Source organism: Conger conger, chromosome 9, assembly GCF_963514075.1.
Source record: "Conger conger chromosome 9, fConCon1.1, whole genome shotgun sequence".
Classification (NCBI taxonomy): domain Eukaryota; kingdom Metazoa; phylum Chordata; class Actinopteri; order Anguilliformes; family Congridae; genus Conger; species Conger conger.
The window spans coordinates 49,033,385-49,059,895 of record NC_083768.1 but is presented as its reverse complement, the minus strand read 5'-3'; the positions used below and the strand labels follow the sequence as shown (position 1 = coordinate 49,059,895).

Here is a 26,511-nt window from a genome sequence, read left to right as displayed (position 1 = left end):
TATGACGTCAAAGTCTGGAGAAAGTCCAAGGAGAGACTCTGACAGGGAGACAAATAACAGTGATGAATAGGCTCATTAAAAAAGTTGCATAAGAGCTAGTGTTTTCCCATTCGTACTTCTGTACAAGTTTCAGGATATATAAGGAGTGAGCTTTTAGACGTTAAAAAGCAGAAAAAAGAAGAAGAAGAAGAAGATAGAAGAAAAAACCCTCTTAGGATTTCGCTGTTGAAGATATCTAAGGGCTGTTGAGGAGAGAGCAACTCAGGACAGCTGTGGTCAAGCTGGATATGGAGAACGGAGTGACGTACGCATTGCGGACTCAGCCCAAGAGTTGTGGCAACAGGACTGATGTCGAAAGAGCAACGCAGAACAACTATAATCAAGCTAATTATAATCTATATTACTTGTAGAAGTAGGAAAAGTAGCACATAGAAGTTCAACGTTATAAGTTTCCTTTCATTTTTATGTCTTTTATTTTTCAGTAAGTTACTATATAAGGTAGAAAAAATGTAGAGAAATTTTAGAGTGTTGATGCACATAATATTCTAGGAATAGTTTCTTTTAACTTCCAGAAGGGGAAGCTATAGGATAAGGTAAAGGCCAAAGAAGATGGATATTTGAGGGGTGTACCTTGAATTTAACATCTGGTGGAAAGGTGAATTAGAAAGGGGTTATATGAACCTTGTATGTGATTAGCAAACTGAAAGATGATCTTCAACCTGTCAGCTGTATAACTCTATTCTTTTGATTCTTTTGATTATAATAAAGCATATCTGACTATAATCATATGTGATAAAGGGTCTTTTAGAGGAATACAGTGAATACAGGAAATCTTATACCAGATTTGCATCACACCCTTCACTTCGAGACTGAGATGGAAGTTCAGTCGAACTTACCAGGGCTCCGTTCGGAGTACTTAAAGGAAAAGAGAGTTTGTCCCTGAGACACCTCCCCGTGGGGTACTGCTCGTGGGAACGTGAGGTCTGAGCTCGGCAAGGGGTCCGTGGCTCACGACACATGGCTCATATTCACTTTAAAACGACTGCTGCCAAGATATGCAAACCCCCCCCCAAAAAAAAAAAACAGATCATGGACATGCACAAAGGTTTCATCTCATGACTGCCAGCAAAGTCCTAGAACTCTGAATCTGACCAGCCAATCACAAGCCATCTTTGAAATTATATGCTATAAAGTGCTTTTATCCAAGCCACATTCCATATTCATCCTTAATCCTTGAACTAAATCATTATTATATTATTATATTTTTATAACAATACAGCAGTTACTGTAGGTATTGTGGGTTTATAAAGATAGTGATGCAGTAATCACTGTCTGTATGGTTTGTGTAAGACTCCTTATGTGTCATGTAGTCACACACACACAGATCAGTCTCATCTCCACTCCAGCAGAACATAGTGATGTATGCCACAGTGGCAGCTTTGCTTGATGTTCAGAATTTTAAACCTGTGTGAATCAGAAACGTGTGGACATATCCTGTCCTTGAGTATTCCAGGTTAAAAATGTAACATTGCTTCACAAAACTATTACAAAACTGGTAATACTAATCCAGAACAGATTCCATGTCTGAAATAGAACACATGCATGTGCAACTGCTTGATGTGGATGAATCCCTCATTAACTGACATGTGACTTTGTCATGGAGTTACATTCATGCCGTTTTGATCACAGTAAAATTATATAAAACATGGAAAATATGGCTAAAAGCTATGGATTGACTGTTTGGTCAGACAAAAATCCTATTCTCAAAGCAATTCATTTGAAATCCCACTCATTGCACCTCTGGGTAAAAGCACACATCCTCTGATTTTGGGTGAACTCAGAGCACCTGGGAGATCATTGCTCCTTGTGAACTGATATACGATGTGACTCCTGTGATGTTGTGCTACAGAAGTGTGTTTGGTTCAGCAGCAGCTCTGCTCAGGGTTCTGTGTGTGACACAGAGCAGCTCCTCTTCAGCACAGAGAGGTGTGTATTCAGTGCTGTAGCTCATTCTCGCCCCCTACAGGCCAGATGGCAATATGTCCCAGATCAGTGCCTCCCCCTCACCACCTGCTGTAGGTCCCAGCTGAAGCAGTGCAGTCTCTACGCAGTCTGACTGAGGGAGGTTTTTGTACGGCTATGTATCACTGTGTGAGCGGATTGGTGTTGCCCTGCTGACAATAATAATCTCCTGCATCTTCAGCCTGGACTCCAGTGATTTTCAGTGTGAACTGAGTCCCAGATCCACTCCCACTGAATCGATCAGGAATCCCAGACTGGCGACTTGTGGAACGATAGATCAGAAGTTTAGGAGCCTGACCAGGTTTCTGCAGGTACCAGGCGAGGTAGCTGCTAACACTCTGACTGGCTGTACAGCTGATAGAGACAGTGTCTCCCTGCTGAACAGCCTGAGCAGCTGGACTCTGAGTCATAACTATATCTGCCATGGATTCTGGAAAACAAAACATGAAAATGAATGCCAATGCAAATAATTATTGTGAAGCAATTTACAATATTCTGGTTAACTTGACCAGACAACAATGTCAAATTATAAACAAGTAAATTATAACCTAATATAACGAAAATCTCAAGTTAAAATGGATCCATCTGTCTCACCTTGTACAAGGAGCCCCAGTGTCACCAGCAGTAGAAAGACTAACATCATCGTAATGCTGCCTGTGTCAGTGTCTGTGAAAGGACTGGACAGTCACTGATCAGTACTGGGGGTCTTAAAGTGTGTGGAGCAGTGAGGCAGGACAGGTATGCAAAGCCCCTTCCTCTATACAAATCCTGTCATACACAGTTAGAGGAGCTCTGATTTGTGAACAGCAGCAGCTCTGCAGCTTCACCAGCTCCTACACCAGCAGCACTGATCATGGGAGTGGAGTCAGGAGCTCTACAGAGAAACCCTCAAACGGACCAGAACACAACTCCAGCTCTGTACAGTCTTTGTGTTCTGACCCAGCTTCTCAGGAGCAGCTGATATGGCCCGGTTTATAGTGGACTCAGAGACTAGATAAGAGATTGTGTGTGACATAACTGATCTGGAGTCAGTTAAATAGGTGCAGCCCCAGCTCTGGAGGCCTGCTGAGAGGAGCAGTGATGTGTGCAGTGGGCTCAGAGCACTTCTGTACAGCAGGATGTGTGCTCAGCTCACACTAACCCCCTGGGGACGGCCCAGACACCTGGCCACAGTGCTGCTCTATTCTGAGATTGAGTCAGTCCCACTGAGGGACAGCAGAACCAGCCTGCCCGCCCTGCACATGCAAATGTGAGTTTCACCCCCACAGCTCACAGTTTCTCAGCCCAAAATACCCAGCACTGAGACAGCTGTTTGAACATGAGGAGGTGGAGGGGTCATTTCTGCAGTGAGGTGAGAAGGGGATGTGCTTTCCCCTTACAAATGTTTTAGCATTCATTTTTACCTGGAAAGAGTTTTTCTAACCAATAAAATAATGTTTTCTAGAAAGAGATTTTAGAGCTGAGTGAATTCATAATTTCATAATTCATGTCCTTATTTAGGCGGCACGGATGGCGCAGTGGGTAGCACTGCCGCCTCACAGCAAGGAGGTCCTGGGTTCGAATCCCCGTCGGCCGGGGCCTCTCTGTGCGGAGTTTGCATGTTCTCCCCGTGTCTGCGTGGGTTTCCTCCGGGTACTCCGGTTTCCTCCCACAGTCCAAAGACATGCACGTTAGGTTGATTGGAGAGTCTAAATTGCTCGTAGGTATGAGTGTATGAGTGTGTGAGTGAATGGTGTGTGTGCCCTGAGATACTGGCGACCTGTCCAGGGTGTATTCCTGCCTTTCGCCCAATGTATGCTGGGATAGGCTCCAGCCCCCTGCGACCCTGATCAGGATAAGCGGGTTCAGATAATGGATGGATGGATGGATGTCCTTATTTAATGAGACCATAATTGCTGTTTGGTGCTGCATCAAACCAACTTTATAGCATCAAAAGCATATGATTATAAACACAATACACACATACAGAGTTCAACATCGAATTCCAGAGGAAAGTACATTTTTTCAATAAAGACAAGTTTATGATTTATACAGTAACGAAACACAAAAATGGATTAAACTAATAGAGGTTTCTGGTATGCAATCATAATAAAACATAAGTACATAATATATGTTCGCATGAAATTGATAATATTTCCATCCGCACTTTGTATTGTACAAAAAGTATTATATGATTTTAAAATATGATACATATTATTTAAATATAGACTTGGCTGTGATAGAGTTCTGCTTCAGTCACCTCAGTGTTTTAATTATGATTTCAAATATGAAATGTAATCCAGTATGTTCCTCTACACAAATATCCATGTGCATTTTTTTTTCCTTGAAAGGGCTTTTGAGGATGTTGGGTTGTGTTTATTGTTTCAGTGCAAATACATCAGTATCTCCAGAGAAGGCCTTCATTGGTTGTGTGTTAGAGAGGTGTATTAGAGAGGGAAGACTGAACAGTGAATGAACCCCAGAGTAGAATTTATACAGGAGTCACTTCCCTGAAACAGTCCATATATGGTGGGGTGACGAAAACGTTAGGTTGATTGACAGCGGTATCCAGAAACATGGCTTATCTGAAATATAAATACAGTATGTCAATGAAACAAGTCAATAACTTTGATGTCTGAATATAAGCACATTAATACAGTAGAAGTCAGACATACTGTAAGTGCAAGCTGTAAAACCCCACAGCTAACCCAATGACGGAATTTAGCGGGGGCCGAAGGGGGTTTTGCGTGCTTGTCCTTCTGGCGTTGCTGGGAGAACATTAGTTGGGTTATCCTCCGTACAAGAACAGAGCACAATTATGTTTAAGAATATACTGGGTCCGTTGCCATGGGTCGGATATGGATTGACCTGCCCCATATCCCACTTACAGCTGGCCGGAAACGGATCAGTACAATTCTTAATATTCTCCGTTCTCAAACGGGGCCGTATTGTACGCTTAGTGGTTACTATAGTTTTACTTGTTTATCTGACTCCATTTAAAATATAATTTAGAAATTTGGGTTTGCAACTTACGCGGACCTCGGGAGTGATTACATTCGACTTGTACCTGCGCCACCATTACTCAATAGATGCTCCCGGGATTAGCATTACTGCTGAAATCTCAGTTCGGTGGAGAACTCAGAGGCTGCGGGTCCAGTCAACACAATACATGCCATGATAGTTGCGAGCCCAGGTTGGCGTAGCATTAACTGGGCTCCTTAGAGCTAATTTGGCAGGAACCAGCGCCGTAACACCCAAGGGTTCCCTTCGCACCAAATCACAAGAGCCGTGCGTCACCCGACCCTTTAAGGGACAGAAATTGCTGGCCGCACAGCTTAGAACTACCACATGTGTACCGCCCCGCCGATCGGTCGGTCTTCGGCCACCATTTCCCCCTGAGTATTCAGTTGTAACTTAGGCTGAAAAGGTACAAGATGAATTAGAGTCATGGAGATCACGCAAGTTCCAAACAAAATAGTTTATTCGCAGACAGGTAGGTTATTAGCTTTAGAATATCACAATCAAGTATAAAATACACAAATTAAGAATAGAGATAGAGTAAATAATCATACCTAGCCTGCTTGGACTACACACAAACACAGAGTATAGAATATGCCGTGTGGAAAGTCGAATACGATCTTCCGCTGCTACACATACATACATACATACATACATAAGACATGTTGTGTGGAAGTCGAATACGATCTTCCTGATACTTACATACACGTACAATATGCTGTGTGGGAAGTCGAATACGATCTTCCCAGATTGGTCTGTCTCCCTTGCTTTTATGCCAAATCATACGTTTGAAACCAGGCGGCAGTGCCATAAATCAACCTGGAGGGGTGGTCAAATCTGGAATTTAGACCCCCACAGTTGGGGGTTGTTGAGTAGGGAAAATGAGATGATTACCAGGAGAGGACGTGTACGTTTTCCCTTGGGATACTGAAACTATAGTTTATTAAATTCCATTTGGTATGAAATGTATCTCATCCGATTCCTTGATTTTATCAGATCACATCCATACCAAACAGATTACCCTTATGTTTTATTATGTTGCAGTTATCATGAAACTTCCATTACATAAGACTTAATGCAATAATACAAGGATCACATGGGCAATGTTTTCAAGGTGTTACCGGGTCTATTACTATAATAGCAGTTTTGAATATTTAATCCAAGAGAGCAGTCACCTGTGTAATGACAGCAGTGCCCAAATGAGGGCACTGTGGCATTGTCCGGAGTCTTCCCCCTTGGAAGTGACCAGGTATGGGGTCACAGGGAGGTCACCAATGTTCGGGAGGATTCTTTTCCCATGACCCAACTGGCCTTGGACCACTCATACATCTTAACTCCCCAACAGGTAGTCTAAACAACATTGAAACCCCAGCTCTCAGGCCCCTCACAAATGGCAGCCCTTCCTGACCTTAACCACTATGCTACAGGCCGCCCCATCATATCTATGAATGCTGTAGTTGGGAGTTTTCATGATAACTGCATTATGCTGTAAATATGTCTTTGTGCCTCTCATGGTAATATACCTTTTGGATAAACCTGATTTGGGTGAATGAAAGGAAAGGAGACATCCCAGACTGTTTGGTTTCTTCTCCTTATCTCCGAAATCCAGGCCTTAGTTCTTGACCCTAAAAGTGAGTCACCCATCTATAATTTACAGCCAGGCCCACCAGGCAGGGGGCTAAAACACATGGCTTCTACAGAGACAGCTTTTGCCCAGTTTCCCCTCAGCTCCTGAATGGTTATGATATCAACGGTAGACTGTTACAAAAACTAAACCATTACACCAGTCGCACTGAACCAATCAGAATAACACCAAACATTACTATATTCTGACCTGGGATTATCATGAAACATCTTTATACCATCTCCAATATTCCTGTTCTGGAATGTGAGAAAAGGGGGCCCCCAGGGCCCAAGAAGGCGCCTCTAAGAATCCTTCTCTAGCTCTCCCCCACAGGCATGTGTGCCAATGGTGGGGGCTAACAATTTATGCTCCAGGAGGGGGAAGTCAGCAAGCTGACCAGCGCATGAGACAAAATGTTACTTATGACTGGCTTACAAAGCCAAAGTCAGCACTAATATTATTATCTTGAACAACTCCACATGCATGTATGTTATGTTAGATAAAAGAACATGGCTCATATTGACTTTAAAACGACTGCTGCCAAGATATGCAAAAAAAAAAAAAAAAAAGATCATGGACATACACAAAGGTTTCCTCTCATGACTGCCCGGAAAGTCCTAGAACTCTGAATCTGACCAGCCAATCACAAGCCATCTTGCAAAGATATGCCATATAGTGCTTTTATCCAAGCCACATTCCATATTCATCCTTAATCCTTGAACTAAATCATTACAGATTTTTATAACAATACAGCAGTTACTGTAGGTATTGTGGGTTTATAAAGATAGTGATGCAGTAATCACTGTCTGTATGGTTTGTGTAAGACTCCTTATGTGTCCTGTAGTCACACACACACAGATCAGACTCATCTCCACTCCAGCAGAACATAGTGATGTATGCCACAGTGGCAGCTTTGCTTGATGTTCAGAATTTTAAACCTGTGTGAATCAGAAACGTGTGGACATATCCTGTCCTTGAGTATTCCAGGTTAAAAATGTAACATTGCTTCACAAAACTATTACAAAACTGGTAATACTAATCCAGAACAGATTCCATGTCTGAAATAGAACACATGCATGTGCAACTGCTTGATGCGGATGAATCCCTCATTAACTGACATGTGACTTTGTCTTGGAGTTACATTCATGCGGTTTTGATCACAGTAAAATTATATAAAACGTGGAAAATATGGTTTAAAGCTATGGATTGACTGTTTGGTCAGACAAATGCACCATGAACAACGATTCAACTACTTTTCCATAATCATAATGATGATCAAGCCAATTAATTACTTTATATCACAGAAGAAAAAAAATACAGAACTATGATTCAGTCGAGCACAGCTGTGATATTGTCTAGATCTCACCTGAGTAGAAACAGCTTTAATGACATAAATGCTGAACTGAAAATCCCATTCTCAAAGCAATTCATTTGAAATCCCACTCATTGCACCTCTGGGTAAAAGCACACATCCTCTGATTTTGGGTGAATTCAGAGCACCTGGGTTATCATTGCTCCTTGTGAACTGATATATGATGTGATCCTGTGAAGTTGTGGTACAGAAGTGTGTGTGGTTCAGCAGCAGCTCTGCTAGGGGTTCTGTATATGACACAGAACAGCTCCTCTTCAGCACAGAGAGGTGTGTATTCAGTGCTGTAGCTCATTCTCGCCCCCTACAGGCCAGATGGCAATATGTCCCAGATCAGTGCCTCCCCCTCACCACCTGCTGTAGGTCCCAGCTGCAGCAGTGCAGTCTCTACGCAGTCTGACTGAGGGAGGTTTTTGTACGGCTCTGTATCACTGTGTGAGCGGATAGGTGTTGCTCTGCTGACAATAATAATCTCCTGCATCTTCAGCCTGGACTCCAGTTATTTTCAGTGTGAACTGAGTCCCAGATCCACTCCCACTGAATCGATCAGGAATCCCAGACTGGCGACTCGTGGAATAATAAATCAGAAGTTTAGGAGCCTGACCAGGTTTCTGCAGGTACCAGTGGAGGTAGCTGCTTACACTCTGACTGGCTGTACATCTGATAGAGACAGTGTCTCCCTGCTGAACAGCCTGAGCAGCTGGACTCTGAGTCAGAACTATATCAGCCATGGATTCTGGAAAACAAAACATGAAAATGAATGCCAATGCAAATAATTATTGTGAGGCAATTTACAATATTCTGGTTAACTTGACCAGACAACAAAGTCAAATTATAAAGAAGTAAATTATAACCAAATATAACGAAAATCTCAAGTTAAAATGGATCCATCTGTCTCACCTTGTACAAGGAGCCCCAGTGTCACCAGCAGTAGAAAGACTAACATCATCGTAATGGTGCCTGTGTCAGTGTCTGTGAAAGGACTGGACAGTCACTGATCAGTACTGGGGGTCTTAAAGTGTGTGGAGCAGTGAGGCAGGACAGGTATGCAAAGCCCCTTCCTCTATACAAATCCTGTCACACACAGTTAGAGGAGCTCTGATGTGTGAACAGCAGTGGGACATGTGCATTATTTTTACCCAGACAAACTTCCCAGTTTTAATGTGACTGTTTCTGATGGTTTAAGTGCACAATTGTATTATTGCAGTTGATGACTAACTGAACATGTGCTATGATTGTATCGGATAAAACATGCGTTCAATAAAAAGAACATTTTAGGTTTTGCGGTGGTAGGTTCTAAAAGTGAATAACATCAGTTATAAATCAATAATTATACCGTGTATTTATAAGACAATTCATGAAAAAGTCAAATGTTGCACTATTATGAGTATTTCTTGATTTCACTAAAAATGTCTTCTTTCTCTGACTTTCATGGAGTCATATTTAGACAACTGGTTAAGAAGTGGCTGCTATTTAAGAAAGTGAGAAACAGAGGTCACCATAGAAAACATATTCCATGTTTTATCCCAGGTTATGTGCTAATCTGTAGTTCCTCCTTCAATGCTAGAGCACACAGAAAGCATGCTCTTCCCCACATGCAGCCAGAGTTACTAATGTCCATTTTACACTGAACCAGCTGAACAGCTCAGACACTGAATCTGCCAGCTCACATTGTGCACTCGGCACAGGCAGACTGCTGCCAAACAACCAACCAGAGGAGTCACTTTTCCTGGGTGAGAAAGAGACAACTGAGCTGAATGAACCCCCCCCTCCTATGGTGACCATACTGAGAATGACATGTTTACTGTTTCACACAGCTGGGCACTGCTGCCACTGCCATGGTCAGGGTTGTATATCAGACTGTAGTTTGTGCTCTTTTATTCTGGTGTTGGAGGATCAGATCAGAAGCAGCAGTGATGCTCTGGCAGGTCAGGGTGTGTAACAGCAGCCTGTGTAATGTGTGCTGGGAGAGCTCTGGACTGAGTGACTCCACTGTTCTGGACTGCTTGCTGTTCACTGCTGCTGGGTTATGTAGCGTCTCGTGATGAACTCATGTACAATTCATTCATGAATGGGACATTTCATGTCAGAAAACTGCTTCCAAACAAATATAAAAATGTACTTTGCCAAGATAGTGATTGTGAAAAAAAGTCATTTGAAATTATTTTAAATAACATTTCTAGTTAAAGGTTTATAGACAATGTAATTAAATTTGAGTGGCATTTTTCATTATAGATGATGAAAAATTGTATCATAACCGACGGAAGCTCGTTCTTTTAGAGCCGTAGTGTCTCAGATCAGTGGCTCCCCCTCACCACCTGCAGATGGTCCCAGCTGCAGCAGTGCAGTCTCTCTGAAGTCTGACTGAGGGAGGTTTTTGTACGGCTCTGTATCACTGTGTGAGCGGAAAGCTGGCACTCTGCTGACAGTAATAATCTCCTGCATCTTCAGCCTGGACTCCAGTGATTTTCAGTGTAAACTGAGTCCCAGATCCACTCCCACTGAATCGATCAGGAATCCCAGACTGGCGACTTGTGGAAGCATAGATCAGAAGTTTAGGAGCCTGACCAGGTTTCTGCAGGTACCAGTGGAGGAAGCTGCTTACACTCTGACTGGCTGTACATCTGATAGAGACAGTGTCTCCCTGCTGAACAGCCTGAGCAGCAGGACTCTGAGTCAGGACTGTATCTGCCATTGATTCTGAAAAACAAAACATGAAAAATGAATGCTAATGCAAATAAATATTGTCAAGAAATGTTGAACATTTTGGTCAATTTGTCAAGAAAACAATGGCAAATGTAATCAACTATAACAAAATTATAAGTTATAATTATAAACTTAATTTAAAGTTAAAATTGACCCATCTGTCTCACCCTGTACAAGGAGCCCCAGTGTCACCAGCAGTAGAAAGACTGACATCATCATAATGCTGCCTGTGTCAGTGTCTGTGAAAGACCTGGACAGTCACTGATAAGTACTGGGGGTCTTAAAGTGTGTGGAGCAGTGAGGCAGGACATGTATGCAAAGCCCCTTCCTCTAAACAAATCCTGTCACACAGTTAGACTGTGTAAGACTCCTTATGTCTCCTCTAGTCACACATGCAGTTGGAGGATTACCGGTTCGATCCCACCCTGGGCGTGTTGTAGTATCCCTGAGCAAGCCACCTAACCCCCAAATGCCCCTGACGAGCTGGTTGATGCCTTGCATGACAGCCAATTGCTGTTGGTGTATGAGTGTCAGTGTGATTGGGTGAATGAGAAGCATCAATTTTAAAGTGCTTTGGGTGAAGGCACTGTACAATTCACAGTGAGCAGCAGCACCATCAGGATTCAACAGCAGATGGAAACTTCCACTTCCATATCAGTGGTATTATCTCAGTTAAGGTGGCCATTGGTTCATGATTGATTTTTTAAAGCAGTCTTATAAATGAGGCCTGAAAAAGATTAAGAAACACACAAATTTAAAAGGAATAATTATAATTGTGGCTGGAATCTGTGACAGCGTCCAAAGAGGAGGTGAAGCGCTCATCTGCTCATGTCTCACTGCTACACCTGCCACAGTCTCATCATTAATCATTTCTTCTGATGCTATGAGCATTGGTCACAGAATGTGTACTGATATGTATTTAATATGAATGATTCAAACTGAATGACGGGAACACCCTACCCACTTTAGTTGATCAGCTTTCAGAACACCTTCTTAATTGTCGTTCCATGATTCTCCAGCAGGGGACTTGCTAACACTACACAGTCAGTGGGATCAACGATCCGCAAATCGGGCAGGTTTTTGTACAGCCGATTCATCGGACTCAATCACTGTGGCGGACTTTCGGTGGTGGGACCAAACTTGAAATTGGCAGTAAGTGGTTACACAACAAGGCTTTTAAACATTCCGCAAAATGAAGATTTTACCAGCTGTAATATATTCATACAAGAACTGTTTCCAAAAATATATATAGCATTGTAAATTTCACTTGCATCTTATTCTTGAGTCCGTACTTCTGCTAGACAGCGAAATAAGCTATAATCACATTAAAATCTCAGCAGAGGTGATATATCACATTTGCGTAGGATACGCTGTATACAAAGGACATGTGACAACTGTTAAAAATGGCTCATTTTAAAAGCTGCATGAAATGAGAAAGAATGGGAAAAGGTGAAGGAAGCCCGTGTCTCTTGAGTAAGAGGTTTTTGTACGGCTGGTGAATGAGTCTGTATCACTGTGGTACACTTTCGGTGGCGGAACGAAGCTGTCAATTGGACGTAAGTCATTTTTCTTTTTGATTCATCCATATCGATCCTTTTGCTTTCTTTTTTAATTTGCTGTATTTTTCCGACGTTAGATTGAAAATAAAAATGCGAATAATTATGTTGATACGTTAAAAAATATTAGCAGGGCTGGCAACAGATTTAAAATCCTTTTCAATATAGCCCACTTTTACTTCAGAGAGTCTGTCTTTAATGTGTTTGATGTACCGTACCGATTGACAGATGGATTCTATAACTTTGTTATTTCGTGCTCGAGATGAAGTAATTTAATTGCATTGGCTCACTTGGCGTCGAAAGGATCACAGCGGCTCTGTAGGATTTTGAACAATCTGCAATCCACAAGGATTTTTCGCCTCCGCATCTGTGTCGCGGCACGGTCTGCGGAACATCTTCTCTTTCTTAGTAATGTGAAATAAAATGTCGTCGTATCTGTAATTAAGAAACTGAAATATCTCAATTTAATGAAACACAATATGTCCCAGGATATATTTACATCGACATGTACTATTAGTGTGGCCGGATTATTCTTGATACACTTCATGGTTGTATTTCTGATTAAATCAGTCCGTCTTACATCGTGTTATTTATGATATTTAGGATAAAATCATATTATTATATGAACAACACATTTATTACATTGCATTAAATCTAAATTAAATCCCAGGCTCATAACTTGCCTACAGCATAGCCTATGACAGTGAATTCCAAAGATGAAAATAAATGTATTGAAGATTTAATTTAATTGATTTCTGTCAGGACAACTGACATATTTAGATAAACATATTAAAAGTAAATGATCTTTGGTTTGGAGTTGAATGGATCTGTTACACGCGCCCTACCGTGCACTATCCTATAAAGGGTACAGGGAGCACAATACATCTCCCTACTAAACAGGGTAGAATCGGAACCCCCAAGTACTGTGAAACAGATCCAAACAACAGGTGGTAGCTGGGTGGTGGACGGTGAGCTGGAGTGGTGATGAAATGAGTTGTTTTAATGTGATTAGAGGATGATGGACATGAATGTGATCGCTGAAGCTGACTGTTGGTCCCTGACTGAATTTACTCTGCGCATTCAATGCGCGTTACTCATTTCGATGCTCAGTAGTTATTACGCTGACGTTTTTTTATCTAAAGCATTTTTATTCAACACTTTTAAAATTTTTCATTTTGTTGTTAGAATGCGTGTTTGGTTCATGAATGAGAAGGAAAACGAAGGAAACCTCATGAAATGTGATTAATTCACTCGGTTTTCAGTGTAAAATACAATTACGTATTATCCATTTTTTATGCAGTAGTGCTTTTCGTGTATTTTTAGAATATTGTGACTACAGCAACAGGTCACAGGTCAAGCTGTAAAAGAGTTTAATCAGTTCATCAGTAATAATAATAATAATAATAATAATAATAATAATTGTACACAAGTGAATTGAACTTTTAACAATGTCAGTGCGTTTCATAGTACACAGTGTGACACAAATATGGAAAAACTCACTTCAGCCGCTGCCAATGTGTGACAGCTCATATTCTCTGTATCTCATTATTGTGAGGACAGAATGATTGACACATGGGGCTGTGTCCACTCTCTGACCTCACTTCTCTGCTGTGTCTCCCAGGTGACACAGTTCCCACCCTCACAGTCCTGCCCCCCTCCAGTGTGAAGCTAGAGAAGGGAAAGGCCACACTGGTGTGTCTGGCCAACAAGGGCTTCCCCTCAGACTGGACTCTGCGCTGGAAAGTGGACGGTGCCAGCAGGAGCTCGGGCGTGGCCGGGAGCGTGGGGGTCCTGGGGAAGGACGGTCTGTACAGCTGGAGCAGCTCCCTGACTCTCAGTGAGGAAGACTGGATGAAGGCAGGGTCACTGACCTGTGAGGCCACAAAGGGCTCCCTGTCTGCCCCCCCTCAGACACTGAGCAGAGCCCACTGTTCTTAGTAGGCCGGGTGGAGGCCCAGCTCACACACTGTGATCACACTGTTTTTACCCTGTTCTGCTCCTTACTGCTGTCACACTGAGCTGAGCCTGTGTGTGAATCCTTCCTCCAGCCTGAGCTTTCAGTGCTAATATCTTACATCTGCTCTGCTTGTGTTCTTCAGCAATATGCAAACATGCATTCTTATTTGTGTTTCTGTGACTTTGGCAATAGCTGTTAAATCAACATCATTGACATAATAAAGATTATTTGAATAGATGCTGTTTCAGTGGCGGTTATTATAATAAATATACTTTTGTGGTCCTGGTAATCCTATTGTTCTGGTGTAAAGTCGGCACTGATTCCACTTAGTCAGCCCTTTCTCTGATGAATTCTCACTCTTGCTGAAAATATTTTAACAATGCACACAAAATTCGAAACACATAAACTGACAAAGAATAGATATTTTTGACCCATTAGTGTAAATGTGAATGGATAGTGATATCTCTGTGGATTGGTGCATTGTAGTTTAAATAAACTCTATGGAGGAAAATGTGTATTGCACACAATAATTCATGTTACCTGAGTGTTTCTTTCTGATTTAATTTACTTATAGAATCAACCACAATAATTTATATATCCAAATATCATTCTAATAGGATATGGTTTCACTACGCACAGCCTTTGTGTTCTGACCCAGCTCCTCAGGAGCAGCTGATATGGCCTGGTTTATAGTGGACTCAGAGGCTAGATAAGAGAGTGTGTGACATAACTGATCTGGAGTCAGTTAAGGAGGGGCAGCCCCAGCTCTGGAGGCCTGCTGAGAGGAGCAGTGATGTGTGCAGTGGGCTCAGAGCAGTTCTGTACAGCAGGATGTGTGCTCAGCTCACACTAACCCCTTGGGGACGGCCCAGACACCTGGCCACAGTGCTGCTCTATTCTGAGATAGAGTCAGTCCCACTGAGGGACAGCAGAACCAGCCTGCCCCGCCCTGCACATGCAAATGTGAGTTTCACCCCCACAGCTCACAGTTTCTCAGCCCAAAATACCCAGCACTGAGACAGCTGTTTGAACATGAGGAGGTGGAGGGGTCATTTCTGTCGTGAGCTGAGAAAGGGATGTGGTTTCTTCTTACATCTGCTTTAGTATTAACTTTTACCTGGAAAGAGATTGTGTAACCAATCAATTAAATTCTAGATAGAGTTTTCAGAGCTGAGTGATTTCATAATTCATGTCCTTATTTAATGTGCACATAATTGTTGTTTGTGCTGCATCAAACCAATTTTATAGCATCAAAAGCATATGATTGTAAACTCAATACACCTTTAGATTTCAACATTGAATTAAAGTAGAAAGTCCATTTTTTAAATAAAGACAAGTTTATGATTTGAATTTTATACAATAAAGAAACACAAAAATGGATTAAACTAATAGAAATTGAATACTGGTATGCAATCATAAGAATAAATAAGTACATAATATATGTTCGCATGAAGTTGATAATATTTCCATCCGTACTTTGTATTGTACACAAAATATTTTATGATTTGAAAATATGATACATATTATTTAAATAAAGACTTGGCTGTGATAGAGTTCTGCTTCAGTCACCTCAGATATCGCCTGGATCTCATCTGAATAGAAACACCTTTAATGACATAAATGATGATGTGTGATTTGAACTGAAAATCCCATTGTCAAAGCAATTCATTTGAAATCCCACTCATTTCACCTCTGGGAGGACTCATACATCCTCTGATTTTGGGTGAACTTAGAGCACCTGGGTGATCATTGCTCCTTGTGAACTGATATACGATGTGACTCCTGTGATGTTGAGGTACAGAAGTGTTTGTGGTTCAGCAGCAGCTCTGTTAGGGGTTCTGTATATGACACAGAGCAGATCCTCTTCAGCACAGAGTGGTGTGTATTCAGGGCTGTAGCTCATTCTCGCCCCCTACAGGCCAGCTGGCAATATGTCCCAGATCAGTGCCTCCCCCCTCACCACCTGCAGTAGGTCCCAGCTGAAGCAGTGCAGTCTCTGTGCAGTCTGACTGAGGGAGGTTTTTGTACGGCTCTGTATCACTGTGTGAATGGAGAAGTGTAGTGCTGCTGACAGTAATAATCTCCTGCATCTTCAGCCTGGATTCCAGTGATTTTCAGTGTATACTGAGTCCCAGATCCACTCCCACTGAAACGATCAGGAATCCCAGACTGGCGACTTGTGGACGAATGAATCAGAAGTTTAGGAGCCTGGCCAGGTTTCTGCAGGTACCAGGCGAGCGAGTTGTACACACTCTGACTGGCTGTACAGCTGATAGAGACAGTGTCTCCCTGCTGAACAGCCTGAGCAGCTGGACTCTGAGTCATAACTATATCAGCCATGGATTCTGGAAAAAAATACATGATAATGAATGCCATTGCCAATAAACATTGTCAAGCAATGTACGATATTTTGAGACAACAACGGCAACTGTTGTGATCTGGAGCAAACAAATAAATAATAATCAAGTATAACCTTAGGTGATTTGCTTATTGTTAAAGTAACCAAAATCTCAAGTTAAAATTGACCCATCTGTCTCACCCTGTACAAGGAGCCCCAGTGTCACCAGCAGTAGAAAGACTGACATCATCATAATGCTGCCTGTGTCAGTGTCTGTGAAAGGACTGGACAGTCACTGATCAGTACTGGGGGTCTTAAAGTATGTGGAGCAGTGAGGCAGGACAGGTATGCAAAGCCCCTTCCTCTACACAAATCCTGTCACACACAGTTAGAGGAGCTCTGATGTGTGAACAGCAGTGGGACAAGGTACTATTGACTGCTATTTTTACCAAGACAAACTTCCCCATTTTAATGCAACTGTTTCTGATGTTTTATTATGCAATTTCATTTTTGTAGTTGATGACTGACTGGATATGTGGTATGATTGTATTGTATAAAATATTATTCAATAAAATAACTTGTTTGGTATTCTGGTGGCAGGTTCCAAAATTGAATAACATTAGGCAGGCATGAGTAATTATATGGTGTATTTACATGACAATTAATGTAAAAGTGAAATATTGGGGGGTGGGCAGGGTACACGATGGTGTGTGCTGCTCTTCCACCCAAGCCATGAAGTAATAAATTGTCTTCATTGGGGGAGCAAGATAGCGAACAACCACATAACACTCCATAAACATGGTTTAAGAGAGCAGGGTACTTCATTATATTTTAAAGTCTCTAAAAGGCAATATTCAGACTAGTTATCCAACAGTTGATAGGTATGTGTAGCATTGGGTATTAGTCAAGAGACTATTTGCGTTTAGGCTATGTTGTAGCCTACTCTAAGGGAGCGGGGTTGAAGGACCAATCAAAACCAAGTTGGGTTCTAAAAGCTACCCACAAGAGGAGGAAGAAACAATAAAAGGAATAGGTAACTCTCTGGCACTTAGCCAACCAATAGAGTGACCAATCAAAACAGTCGAGAAGTCTAATATTAGTTGAGCAAGGAAATAAGAAACTATAGGGAAATGCAACCTCACGTCCTACTAATTACGGTGACCGTAAGACCAGGCGAGTAGGAAGTGGGTACATTAATATTGACACAAGTACAATACGCTCCACGGCTCCACCACCAGTGCGGGAGAACAAAGAGGAAGGGAGATAAATACATGAACAGCCACGAGGATCTCCCATATAGAACTCTGGGCGATCAGAGATTCACACCGCTCCTACTGGGAGGAGCGATACTCCAAAACATGTGTATTTAACCTTGTGCAAAACATAAGACAGACCTGCACTTAACCCTTTAATGTCCTCACCAAGTAAAGAGCCATGGAAAACATGATATGCTCCACCAAACGGTCAAGCAGAACATTAAAGGTTTAAAAAGGAAATGAAACGTATAATCATCTCCAGAAAGAGACCCATGTGGAAATAACCTAACTACACAACCCACCACGAAGACCTCCTACTTAGATCCCCGGGTACCTAAGGTGCGCAAGGTTCCCTCTCATAAGGACAGGACCTCCAATAATGGTGTATAGCCTTAGTGCAATACGTAAAATAACCAACACTAACTATGACAATAATGAAAACACTGTGTTTTGAATAAAGTGGCAAAAGAAACACCTCGCTATGAAGAAACAAACGTAAAGCAGCTCTCAGCCTAGGAAACAGCACGTCACGGCAAAACGACACACTGCAGTGCCAAGAAAAAGGTCCACATACAGACAGGGAGAAAATTGTGCTCTCCCTCACACCTGCCAGAAGCAACAGAAAGTCTGAGCCAATCATCTTAATTACAAGCGGGTGTCAATTCATCCACCATCCACCTTAAACGCGGTGGACAAACAGTTTATGAGAGCAAGCATGCAGCAAAAGGGTGCAATAAACCTCCACCATAACATTCTAGACAGAAGGACGATTCTGATGGGGTCTCAATTCCCAGAGGAATCCCGTCCTCCAGCTGTCACGTGTCTGACAGTTGTGCACCAAAAATAACATGTGAAAGTGAAGGTGAGGCAGACCGTCATCATTCCCCTAAGATGATGAAGAATTGCTGCGCGCTCAGCTCCCATATCCAATATCATCACGGGGAAATGACTCTATTCAGTCCACACCTCACATTAGTGCACAAACAAAACTAAAATACTAACAGTGCAAAAGAAGTAACAAACAAGCACCGACTCTAAGAACGACTGGGCTGGAACATCTGTTCCTGATTAGCCAATCCTCGCGCAATCAGTGATGATTGACTGCAGGAGGGAGACATGAATGTGACAGGACCTGCCTCTAGTGGCTCTAAGAGGTAATTCCCAACTAAGCAGGGCAACCCATGACACCTACACAATATGAACATTATTTGTATAATACAGTCTCCCACTCAAATACAACATTCACCAAAGAAAGTGTGATGGCCCAACCTCTACCCAACCTCTACACACTGCCGTTAAGATCGCAGACACTTGTTATGCCCAACCTCTACCCAATTCCAGAACAACTCACATACTTAGATGAACATATTAATGAATACGGAAGAAAATGGTTTTAAGTTTGGTGCTGGGTGGATTTGTTTCAGATACTAACATGCATGGACCAGGGTGCACAACCCCATCTAAAGGGAGCACAATACATTTCCCCAACTAAACAGTGGAGTACCAGAACCTCCAACATAGCAGATCATCCAGTGGCCAAAACCCTGTAGTATGTGTATACCAGAGCACCTGCTGCTTCCTGATACATCAGGACGTCCAAATCCATCATGTCCCCATTAACTACTGCAGAAGCAGCCTGGAGACACCGGGGCCGGATAAGAACATGCTAAATGGGGTCAGTGTCCAGCAAGTAAAAGTGTAAATATGGAAGAAAATGTAGATGCTCCCATTTGAGCTTGAGAGAAGCCCTTGTTATAGGGCCGAGTGTAGCAATCAGAAGCAGCCAATGACGATCAGCATGATTTAGAGCGTGGCTGTGAGAACTAACGAGCTGCCATGCTAGCTGACTGATTCTAAATGAGCAGGGAATTCTGGCGGGATGAGGCAGCACTCCACGGCACGGAAAACAGTTTAGAACTCAGAGCACCCGGGTGATCATTGCTGATATACGAGTATAACGCTATAAGACCAGTACTGCGGGTCTTACAGTGTGTGGAGCAGTGAGGCAGGACAGGTATGCAAAGCCCCTTCCTCTATACAAATCCTGTCACAAACAGTTAGAGGAGCTCTGATGTGTGAACAGAAGCGGGAAAAGTGTATTGTACTAGTCACTGCTATTTTTAGCTAGCAAACTTCCCAGATTTTATGTGACTGTTTCTGATGTTTTATTGCACATTTTTATTATTGTAGTTGATGACTGACTGAACATGTGCTAAGATTCTATTGTAGAAAATATAAAATAACTTATTTGGTGTTCCGGTGGCAGGTTCTAACACAACAAAAAACTAAACAGCCAGACATCTGTAATTAAACAGTGTATTTACATGACAATTTATGTAAAAGTCGAATGTTGTACTATTGTGAGTGTTTCCTGATTTCCGTGCAAATGTCTCTGTTCTCTGTATTTCATGGAGTCATGTTGAGACAACTGGCTAAGAAATGGCTTCTGTTAAAGAAATTGGGAAACAGAGGTAACCATAGAATACATATTCCATGTTTTATCCCAGGTTATGTGCTAATCTGTAGTTCCTCCTCCAGTGCTAGAGCACACAGAAAGCATGCTCTTCCCCACATGTAGCCAGCAGTTACTAATGTCCATTTTACACTGAACATGCTGAACAGCTCAGACTCTGAATCTGCCAGCTCACATTGTGCACTCGGCACAGGCAGACTGCTGCCGAGCAACCAACCAGAGGAGTCACTTTTCCTGGGTGAGAAAGAGACAACTGAGCTGAATGAAGCCCCCCCTCCTATGGTGACCATGCTGATAATGACATGTTTACTGTTTCACACAGCTGGGCACTGCTGACACTGCCATGGTCAGGGTTGTATATCAGACTGTAGTTTGTGCTCTTTTATTCTGGTGTTGGAGGATCAGATCAGAAGCAGCAGTGATGCTCTGGCAGGTCAGGGTGTGAAACAGCAGCCTGTGTAATGTGTGCTGGGAGAGCTCTGGACTGAGTGACTCCACTGTTCTGGACTGCTTGCTGTTCACTGCTGCTGGGCTATGTGACATCCTGTGATAAACTCATGTAGAATTAATTCATTTACAGATGGGATTTCATGTCAGAGCACTGCTACCAAACAAAAACCAAAATGTACTTTGCCCAGGCAGTGATTGTGAAACAAAGGCATTTGAAATTATTTTCAATAACATTTCTAATGAATGGTTTGTATACAATGTAATTAAATTTGAGTGGCATTTTTCATTATAGATGATGAAAAATTGTATCATAACCGACGGAAGCTCATTCTTTTAGAGCCGTAGTGTCTCAGATCAGTGGCTCCCCCTCACCACCTGCAGTAGGTCCCAGCTGCAGCAGGGCAGTCTCTGTGCAGTCTGACTGAGGGAGGTTTTTGTATGGCTCTGTATCACTGTGTGAGCGGATAGCTGCTGTACTGCTGACAGTAATAATCTCCTAGATCTTCAGCCTGGACTCCAGTGATTTTCAGTGTAAACTGAGTCCCAGATCCACTCCCACTGAATCGATCAGGAATCCCAGACTGCCGACTTGTGGACGAATAAATCAGAAGTTTAGGAGCCTGACCAGGTTTCTGCAGGTACCAGGCGAGCGAGCTGCCCACACTCTGACTGGCTGTACAGCTGATAGAGACAGTGTCTCCCTGCTGAACAGCCTGAGCAGCTGGACTCTGAGTCAGGATTTTATCTGCCATTGATTCTGAAAAACAAAACATGAAAATGAATGACAATGCAAATAAACATTGTCAAACAATGCACGATATTCTGGTTAATTTAACCAGACAACAATGGCAACTGTTGTGAAACTGAAAACAGTTTTGTGAAAATTAAACAAAGGAAGTATAACCAACTATAAGCAAAATTAAAATTAAAATTGATCCATCTGTCTCACCCTGTACAAGGAGCCCCAGTGTCACCAGCAATAGAAAGACTGACATCATCATAATGCTGTTTGTGTCAGTGTCTGTGAAAGGACTGGACAGTCACTGATCAGTACTGGGGGGTCTTAAAGTGTGTGGAGCAGTGAGGCAGGACAGGTATGCAAAGCCCCTTCCTCTATACAAATCCTGTCACACACAGTTAGAGGAGCTCTGATGTGTGAACAGCAGTGGGTCTATAGAGGGCTGGGACATGTGCACTATTCACTGCTATTTTTACATGTTGTTATATTTTTATTATTTAATCATAGCCTATTTTAAAGTGTTTTCCTGACATTTTAAAACAGTCTTCTTCCCATTCATCTTAGTTTGGGATGATAAATCATATCGGAAGTCCTACATCCTGTATGGACTATCCTCCCCTGTAGGCTATTGGACTGGATTTTATTTGGGCTACATTATTATTATCTGAGTTGAGGTGGTCATTGATTCAGGATTGATTTTCTAAAGCAGTCTTCTAAATGAGTTCTGAAAAAGACTAATAAATACACAAATGTAAAAGGAATAATTCTAATAACATGGCTGTCCATGTTCCTCAGTGCCTCTGGGATGTGGAAATAGCAGGAATCTGTGACAGCGTCCAAAGAGGAGGTGAAGCGCTCATCAGCTCATGTCTCACTGCTACACCTGCCACAGTCTCATCATTTATCATTTCTTCTGATGCTATGAGCATTGGTCTATGTGTACTGATATGATATGTATTTAATATTACTGATTCAAACTTAATGACGGGAACTCCCTACCCACTTAAGATGATCAGCTTTCAGAACACCTTCTTAATTGTAGTTCCAACATTCTCCAGCAGGGGACTTGCTAACACGACACAGTCAGTGGGATCAACGATCAGCAAGACGGGCAGGTTTTTGTACAGCAAATTCATCAGACTCAATCACTGTGGTGGACTTTCAGTGGCGGGACCAAACTGGAAATCGGCAGTACGTGGCTACATAACAAGGCTTTTAAACATTTTCCGCAAAATGAAGATTTTACCAGCTGTAATATATTCATACAAGAACTGTTTACAAATATATATTTAGCATTGTACCCCCCAAGTACCGTGAAGCAGATCCAAACAACAGGTGGTAGCTGGGTGGTGGACGGTGAGCTCGAGTGGTGATGAAATGAGTTGTGTTCATGTGATTAGAGGATCATGGACGTGAATGTGATTGCTGAAGCTGACTGTTGGTCAGCTGCGGTAGAGTTCCCTGACTGAATTTGCTCTGCGCATTCCATGCGAGTTGGTCATTTCGACGCTCAGTAGTTATTTAGCTGACGTTTTTTTTTAAATCTAAAGCGACTTACAATTTCTGCGACTAAGCAATATGAAACACTTTTAAAGTTTCATTAAAATGTTTCATTTTGTTGTTAGAGTGCGTATTTAGTCCGTGAATGAGAAGGAAAACGAAAGAAACCTCATGAAATGTGATTAATTCACTCGGTTTTCAGTGTGCAACACAATTATGTATTTATCTATTTAAGTGCTTTTCGTGTATTTTGAGAATAATGTGACTATACAGCAACAGGTGACAGGTCAAGCTGTAAAAAAGTTTCATCTGCTCATCAGTCATATTTTCGGATGATAATAATAATAATAATAATAATAATAATAATAATTGAACACAAGTGGATTGAACATTTCAGTGCGTTTCATAGTACACAGTGTGACACAAATATGGAAAAACTCACTTCAGCCGCTGCCAATGTGTGACAGCTCATATTCTCTGTGTCTGATTATTGGATGATTGACACATGGGGCTGTGTCCACTCTCTGACCTCACTTCTCTGCTGTGTCTCCCAGGTGACACAGTTCCCACCCTCACAGTCCTGCCCCCCTCCAGTGTGAAGATAGAGAAGGGAAAGGCCACACTGGTGTGTCTGGCCAACAAGGGCTTCCCCTCAGACTGGACTCTGCGCTGGAAAGTGGACGGTGCCAGCAGGAGCTCGGGCGTGGCCGGGAGCGTGGGGGTCCTGGGGAAGGACGGTCTGTACAGCTGGAGCAGCTCCCTGACTCTCAGTGAGGAAGACTGGATGAAGGCAGGGTCACTGACCTGTGAGGCCACAAAGGGCTCCCTGTCTGCCCCCCCTCAGACACTGAGCAGAGCCCACTGTTCTTAGTAGGCCGGGTGGAGGCCCAGTTCACACATTGTGATCACACTGTTTTTACCCTGTTCTGCTCCTTACTGCTGTCACACTGAGCTGAGCCTGTGTGTGAATCCTTCCTCCAGCCTGAGCTTTCAGTGCTAATATCTGACATGTGCTCTGCTTGTGTTCTTCAGCAATATGCAAACATGCATTCTTATTTGTGTTTCTGTGACTTTGGCAATAGCTGTTAAATCAACATCATTGACATAATAAAGATTATTTGAATAGATGCTGTTTCAGTGGCGGTTATTATAATAAATATACTTTTGTGGTCCTGGTAATCCTATTGTTCTGGTGTAAAGTCGGCACTGATTCCACTTAGTCAGCCCTTTCTCTGATGAATTCTCACTCTTGCTGAAAATATTTTAACAATGCACACAAAATTCGAAACACATAAACTGACAAAGAATAGATATTTTTGACCCATTAGTGTAAATGTGAATGGATAGTGATATCTCTGTGGATTGGTGCAGTGTAGTTTAAATAAACTCTATGGAGGAAAATGTGTATTGCACACAATAATTCATGTTACCTGAGTGTTTCTTTCTGATTTAATTTACTTATAGAATCAACCACAATAATTTATATATCCAAATATCATTCTAATAGGATATGGTTTCACTACGCACAGCCTTTGTGTTCTGACCCAGCTCCTCAGGAGCAGCTGATATGGCCTGGTTTATAGTGGACTCAGAGGCTAGATAAGAGAGTGTGTGACATAACTGATCTGGAGTCAGTTAAGGAGGGGCAGCCCCAGCTCTGGAGGCCTGCTGAGAGGAGCAGTGATGTGTGCAGTGGGCTCAGAGCAGTTCTGTACAGCAGGATGTGTGCTCAGCTCACACTAACCCCTTGGGGACGGCCCAGACACCTGGCCACAGTGCTGCTCTATTCTGAGATTGAGTCAGTCCCACTGAGGGACAGCAGAACCAGCCTGCCCCGCCCTGCACATGCAAATGTGAGTTTCACCCCCACAGCTCACAGTTTCTCAGCCCAAAATACCCAGCACTGAGACAGCTGTTTGAACATGAGGAGGTGGAGGGGTCATTTCTGTCGTGAGCTGAGAAAGGGATGTGGTTTCTTCTTACATCTGCTTTAGTATTAACTTTTACCTGGAAAGAGTTTGTGTAACCAATCAATTAAATTCTAGATAGAGTTTTCAGAGCTGAGTGATTTCATAATTCATGTCCTTATTTAATGTGCACATAATTGTTGTTTGTGCTGCATCAAACCAATTTTATAGCATCAAAAGCATATGATTGTAAACTCAATACACCTTTAGATTTCAACATTGAATTAAAGTAGAAAGTCCATTTTTTAAATAAAGACAAGTTTATGATTTGAATTTTATACAATAAAGAAACACAAAAATGGATTAAACTAATAGAAATTGAATACTGGTATGCAATCATAAGAATAAATAAGTACATAATATATGTTCGCATGAAGTTGATAATATTTCCATCCGTACTTTGTATTGTACACAAAATATTTTATGATTTGAAAATATGATACATATTATTTAAATAAAGACTTGGCTGTGATAGAGTTCTGCTTCAGTCACCTCAGTGTTTTAGTCATGTTTTAAAATATGAAATGTAATCCAATATGTTCCTCTACACAAATATCCACAAACAATTTTTTTTCCCTTGAAAAGGCTTTTGAGTAAGCTGGGTTGTGTTAATTGTTTCAGTGCAAATACATAAGTATCACCAGAGAAGGCCTTCATGGGTTGTTTGTTAGAGAGGTACATTAGAGAGGAGAGACTGAACAGTGAATGAAACCCAGAGTAGAATTCACTCAGGAGTCACTTCCCTGAAACAGCCCATATATGGTAGGGTGATAAAAACTTTAGGTTGATTGACAGCTATATCCAGAAACATGCCTTATCCGAAATGTAAATATGTCAATGAAACAAGTCAATAACTTTGATGTCTGAATATAAGCACATTAATACAGTAGAAGTCAGACATACTGTAAGTGCAAGCCAAAGTGAGCACTAATATTATTATCTTGAATAACTCACAATACACATACACATGCATGTATGTTATGTTAAATAAAAGAACATGGCTCATATTGACTTTAAAACGACTGCTGCCAAGATATGCAAAAAAAAAATGGACATACAGAAAGGTTTCCTCTCATGACTGCCTGGACAGTCCTAGAACTCTGAATCTGACCAGTCAATCACAAGCCATCTTTGAAAGATTTGCTATATAGTGCTTTCATCCAAGCAAATTCCATGTTCATCCTTAATCCTTGAACTAAATCATTACACTTTTATTACAATACAGCAGTAACTGTAGATATTGTGGGTTTATAAAGAGAGTGATGCTGCAATCACTGTCTGTATGATGTGTGTAAGACTCCTTATGTGTCCTGTAGTGACACATACAGATCAGACTCATCTCCACTCCAGCAGAACATCGTGATGTAAACGCACAGTGGCAGTTTTGATGATGTTAATGATTTTTTAAATTCCAGATTTAAAATTTTTCATTGGTTCACAAAACTATTACAAAACTGGTCTTAGTAATCCAGAACGGAGTCCATGTCTGAAATAGAATGCATGCATGTGCAACTGCTTGATGTGGATAAATCCCTAATTTACTGACACGTGACTTTG

At 41.9% G+C, this 26,511-nt stretch overlaps 1 long non-coding RNA gene and 1 gene segment (V, D, J or C); both read left to right on the top strand.

Moving 5' to 3' along the window:
- The window catches only part of LOC133137701 (immunoglobulin kappa constant-like), a 35,332-nt gene extending 11,218 nt beyond the window's left edge, over positions 1-24,114 (top strand). Inside the window, 1 exon segment of the C gene segment in view lies at positions 23,542-24,114. Within this exon segment, the coding sequence occupies positions 23,542-23,858 (317 nt within the window).
- LOC133136570 (uncharacterized) lies at positions 11,880-14,466 on the top strand. Its single transcript, XR_009709541.1, has 2 exons — positions 11,880-12,274; positions 13,896-14,466. It is a non-coding gene; the product is annotated as an uncharacterized LOC133136570 (long non-coding RNA).
- Positions 24,115-26,511: the final 2,397 nt, after the last annotated feature.